Source organism: Phaeoacremonium minimum, assembly GCF_000392275.1.
Source record: "Phaeoacremonium minimum UCRPA7 unplaced genomic scaffold PA7_03_scaffold_504, whole genome shotgun sequence".
In the NCBI taxonomy this organism is placed as follows: Eukaryota; Fungi; Ascomycota; class Sordariomycetes; order Togniniales; family Togniniaceae; genus Phaeoacremonium; species Phaeoacremonium minimum.
Window position 1 is genome coordinate 345,944 of NW_006921406.1, and position 6,000 is coordinate 351,943.

Here is a 6,000-nt window from a genome sequence, read left to right on the forward strand (position 1 = left end):
TCACCGACTTCTGCTACTGGACTCCCATCAATATAAGCTAATGCAACACAACAGGCGAAGGCGCTCTCCAGGCTTTGAGAGGTAGCTCCGTGGGCCTTGGGACAGACATTGGTGGCTCTCTAAGGATTCCTGCTGCATTTTGTGGAATATATTCCCTCAAACCTACCCACAACCGATTGTCCTACCGAGATGTTGCCAACACTGTGGGTAGACTTCACGAAATCATGACGAGTGGAGAACTGACTTCGAGCCCCTAGAATCCAGGACAACTAAGTGGTCCATCTTCGGTCGGAGTTATGGCCACTTCGATCGGAGCTCTGAAGCTGGTTACCTCCGCACTACTCTCCACCAAGCCTTGGCTACGCGATCCAAATGTTGTCCCTATACCCTGGAGGCTTGAACTAGAACAACAAACCTTGGCACGGGCGACTTCAGAAGGTAGGTCAAACGCAAAGTTGCCTCTGAAGCTAGGAATTCTTTCCAACGATGGCTATATGACCCCGCATCCACCAGTCACTCGAGGTCTTCAGATAGTACGAGATGCTATAACTGAAGCGGGCCACAAAGTAGTTTTGAAATCAACCATTTCATGTAATCACGAATTCTAATGGATCTTTAGGTCATTGACTGGAATCCTCCTCCCCACCAACCAGCTGCTCAAATTCATGTATGCAAGACACTTTATCCACTGAGTTTCAGTTAAGCTTACAGCGGTACAGCTCTTCTTTCTACAATCTGATGGTGGACATGATGTTCACAAGCAATTAGATTTGTCCGGCGAGCCGCTTATAGCCCCACTGCAGGAAGTCTTCAAACTTCAGCCTCCATTTTCTGCGATCCGCTGTCAAGAGCTCAGTATCCAAGCACGTGAGAGTTGCGAAGCGTACGCAGACTACTGGAACACGACAGCTCTAGATGATGGTATACCATTTCTAAGGTGTCCACCAAAAAGAAAATGCTAATCGACCGTACTAGGTCAAGACGTCGATGCATACATAATGCCCGTGGCTCCCCATGCAGCCATCATGCCTGGACGTTATCTCTACACAGGTTTGTTCCAGCCCTGAATGCATCCTTTTCTGCGGTTTTCTTCCACTCGGATTCGATGACAGAAAGCCAATGAATGACATCTGATAGGTTACACGGAAGTCGTCAATCTACTGGACTACTGTACTGCTGTGATTCCTGTCACTAAGGCTGACGAAAGGGTTGATGTCCCGGATCCAAATTACGTTCCATTGAATGCCCTCGACGAAAAGAATTGGAAGTGGTGTAAGTAATAGAACATGAACTCGTCCCAGAGGCTCGCTTACCGAATCCTGATGATATAGATGACCCCAAGGCTTATGATGGTGCGCCAGTGGGTTTGCAAATTGTAGCTAGAAAATACGAAGAAGAGAAGGTTTGGGCTATTGCAAAGATCATCGATTCAATCTTGAAGGAATCCAACAAGGCCTCGTAGCGATAGCTGTTTCTGAACCAGAGTACACTTTAAAGAAGAATTACCTTGAGAGCTCATTATCCCAGTTATATGACAGTGATTTGGGCACTGAGCTGCATAACAAGCCCGCTACCGTAGGACTGTGCCTTCAGGCTCCTTTTCAGGCTCTCCCACATCCGAACCTAATTAAATCATCATAACCATAACTACTACTCCCCCCTTGATTTTGAGCACCATAAGTGTGATGAGATCCCTACAAAACACAAAGAAGCAATACGCCAATTGCATTGGGTTGTAAAGATTCCAGCTTGTATGCTAGAAACGCGTTATAAGTTGGGTAGAACAACAATAGGCGTATCTTGAGCTATGATGCCCCTGAACGCGCCCGTCCAGGGAGAGTAGGCCCTGCGCAGAAGCTTACAGATTCTAAGATGGATGAGATTATTGAGTATTGTGCTGAGAAGTGGGAGAACAGGATTATGAACTACGACGAGCTTGTCAGTGAGCTCGAGTTGCTGCCTCTAATTACCCCACGCAATAGACTTCACCAAAAGGCTACTACAGATTCGTAGCATGCCAAAAACCCAACCTCACAGCAGCACAAGTTATTGGACGATTCCTCTGGACAATGGCACACATATTTTGGACAGTGGAGTGGCTAAATATCTTATGGTCTGACGAGGTGACATTCCTAATTGGAGGTAAGACTGCAAAGGAGAGGTTGACGCGCAAGAGGGGCTCGTAAAGTGGCGCCCGATTAATTATGCCCAAGATGAGTCCTACAAGGCATATTCGGACTTTTGATGGTCTAGTAAGCAAGGCCGAAGGTCTTCCACTCATGGCATGTAACCGCCAGCAGCTTGCACCCGAAATTGTACGCACATGCGTGGGCTCATCTTGTCGGGGAAAAGAACGGCATGAAAATCGAGCCGATGTACGTTCACAGTGATCTGGAGGTTGTTGACCGACTGTGGCCTAGCTTAGGAAAGGAGATGGGCCTCATGTTGAAAGTTGTGGATCTTCTTGGGAAAGAAGCGTTGTCTAAGAAGGATGCAAAAATTGTAACGCTGCAGTACTTGGAAATGGAAGTAGGGACTGATCTAGTGAGCACGGAAATGGCGGTCAGGAAATTAGCAGCGGCTACCAGCACACCTATCATGTAGATGCTTCCAAGATACAAAGGTTCTATCTAACGCCGGGTTGCGACCCATTAGATAGGAGCTTCGTGCTCAAACTTACCTTTCATAGCAATAGTATCTCTTTACCTTTGGTTGTAACGTCTTCTATTCTCATAGAAGGATCACGTGCTATTACTCACTTCATTCTTGATACTAACCGACGTACTTAGGTATATACAACCCAGGACCGTTACATTAATCTAAAATAACTGCAATACTTTAATACATTTTAATATTCCTTATACCTCGTATCAGGGGTGATAATTGTAAAAACAGGTGTCTATTCTTAGTGGTGCCGCTTTGATATGTTGTATACCATCCTTCTGCATCTATCACTGCTTGGCACCTCTCTCATGCTATACACAAGCTCTCGAATTTTTATCATGAATAATTGACTCCCAAACTTTCTGAATTGTCTGCCTTATTCTCTTATAGCTGCTATGCACTTGAGATAATACTCTTGAATATAATCCTTCATATCGTCCCAAACCATCTCAATAGGATTGATGTCTGGGGAGCAGAGAGGCCATTGAATCACTATTAGCTCTGCAGCTTTAATTGCAGCCCTTGTGAAAGCAGAAGCATGCCCCGGTGCATTATCTTGCTGGGTCTATAAGTCTGGATAGTGCTGTAAGATCTCATTCACCACAAGAATAATAATCCCACAATATAACCCTCATTAATAGTCTCCCAGTACTTCTCCCAGAATAGTCCATTATGCCGTCCATCCTGCCACTTATTAATCCCCAAAACATCCATCCTATCTTCTTCTTATGACGTGATATTACACAGTCCTTATGGTTCTCTTCTCCACGCTTGAGGGTGACTCTCATGCGAGTGTGTCTACCAGGCTGTGCCCATGTCTCATCACTCCAAAGGATTTCATCCCATTGCTCGTCTATCCAATTACTTCATCACCGGGATAATAGTTACGCCAAGACTTCTAGCACTTTCTACGCTAGTAGGAGTCTACACCCAATGAAATATAAGTGTTATATATCCCAAAAGTTGCCCTCGCCAACCCCAGTCGCTCACCTAACCCGTCGTCACTTTACTCAGTCGCTACTCAGTCACTACTCAGACACCACTCAGGACATCTTAAGGTAGCTTAAGATAGCTTAAGAGGATAATCAAAACTGGCTTAGGCATGTAGGCAGTATATTTGAAAATGACAACTCTTTATGAGTGCTATGATAGGGAACGGAACGGGTTTGGGCCACCTTGGTTGGAGAAAGAGGCCCCTTTGACAAGAACTCACCTACCGTCTCTCAAAGTCTATAAAACCCTATTTCATTATCCCATTTATGTTTCCCAGAAGTACTTACGTAGGGGAGGTAGTGTGTGGAGTAACATAGAGGAGAAGGCTGGACTCTCCATGACTATCCATGGGACATGGCACTGCTCTTACATATTCTTCCTGAAGATGAAGAGGAAGGCTGCCGTACCCAACGAGCCGTACTCATTAATGAATGCAAAGAATTCCCGTTTCGAAGAAGATTGGCCAAGACATGCCTGATCATAGGGCTTTCTGGATATCCGGACCTACCACACCAGACCTTTTCGCGCCTCCATGTCAATATTCCAACATGGAGAAGATGGTGGCTGAGGTTGCTGCAAGGTGCGTGCCGCCAAACCCGCCTGATTTTCATCACTTAAAGCCATGATTGGCCTTGGGCTTTATTCTACTTCCACCTGGTCTTTCGAAAATCACCAATGGATGGAAACCCAGCCCACCCACAGCCATGAGGAAGAGGTCAGTCGAGGATTGTGACTACAGGACCTACCTGAGGTAGACGTGCATGTGCGTCGTACCAATTTAGCTTTCGGCTCGTAGCAGCATTAATTACACACCCTTCGATCCCGTCTGCCCTGCCCCCCAATCTCCTCAATTTTCTCATTTCAGCCCAATTCGACAACCACATTTAATTCCGTTTTCAGTCAAACAGCCTACCAACCTATATCGATGACGGCGTCCTTTCGCAGTGCCTCTCGTCTTGCACTTCTCGTTAATCTTTTGGCTTACCCAGCACGCTTGGTCCACACAAACCAATACACCATCGTAATGCCTCGCACAGTGCTGCTTGTTGGTCAGTAGTAAAAAATCAGTCACGCCTGCCTGCAGCCTTAAGCTACCCTGAGAATGATATGGATAATTTCATGGATCTTCGTGCTAATATTGTTTCGAAGGTGCCAATCGCGGTATTGGTTTCAATCTGGCGCACGCACTAGCCTCGCGAGATTGGAACGTCATCGCAACGGTGCGGCCCCAGACCAGATCTTCAGACGACCCCTCCTTTAAAGAGGTAAGTCGACTCTTTACATACAAGCGCGACATTCAAGGCCTCTAATCAATTGATCTTATTATGCAGATAGAGGCAGTGGCGTCGCAGATCCTAGAAATTGATCTTGCCAGGGAGCAAACCATAGCCGATGCTGCCCAGCGTTTTGGTGATGGACCGCTCGACATGCTTGTCAATATCGCTGGTAAGTATATATTCATACCAGAGTCTAAGCCCTTTCTAATCTCGTCCTGGCCTTAGGTCTTGGTCCCGAGCCTGAATTGGTATGAGCACAGTGCTGAGCTTTTGACGGAGAAATATGTCATCAACACGGTCGTAAGTAGACCCTGGCATATAGGCATACAGGCTCTCATTCTCTTCGCCCAGGGACCATTCCTCACCGCAAAATACTTCCACCCCAATCTCAAACTGGCTCGGGGTAAACTGATCGATATCTCGTCCAATGCTGGCTCTATCACAAGTAAGAGGGCTTGCAGTGTATTCTACATGATCCTATCTGACTATGGTTGACAGTGTGCAAGGGCGAGGATCTTGCCTACCGTATGTCCAAAGCGGCGCTGAATATGTTAACCGTCACTCTAGCGAAGGAATATCAGATGAACGATGACAATGTTACAGCCATAGCGTTAAATCCGGGATATGTCGCCACAAGACTCACTAATTTCAGATCGCGAGATAAGATGGAAGAGTGCATCGCTGGTATGGTCAAGGTCATGGAGTCGGTAGATATGAAGGACTCCGGTTCGTTTCTAGACTGGCGAGGAGAGACTCTGCCTTGGTGACAGGATCTGAACAAATTTTGAGCTTGTTTATCTCATACATCAATTCATAGACAGATCAATATAAAATCAGAACCATACAAAGGAGTGGTTTAAGTCCTAGTTCACCTAACCTATCACCACTTTACTTAGTCACTACTCAGCGATTATTTAGATATTACTTAAGATATCTTAAAATAACTTAAAATAACTTAAAAAGATAATCAAAACTAGCTTAAATATATAGATAATATATTTAAAAATAATAACTCTTTATAAGTATTATGATAGAGAATAGAATAGGTTTAGGCTATCTTGGTTAG

General features: G+C 45.4%; 1 protein-coding gene across 1 annotated transcript; it reads left to right on the top strand.

The window, feature by feature from the left end:
* Nucleotides 1-4,681: 4,681 nt before the first annotated feature.
* Nucleotides 4,682-5,701, top strand: UCRPA7_7256 (putative short chain dehydrogenase protein; the record flags this gene model as incomplete). The annotated part of the gene is made up of 5 exons (XM_007919789.1): nt 4,682-4,706; nt 4,807-4,922; nt 4,989-5,103; nt 5,257-5,379; nt 5,433-5,701. 5 exons carry the CDS (start codon nt 4,682-4,684, stop codon nt 5,699-5,701), a joined length of 648 nt encoding a protein of 215 aa, XP_007917980.1.
* Nucleotides 5,702-6,000: the final 299 nt, after the last annotated feature.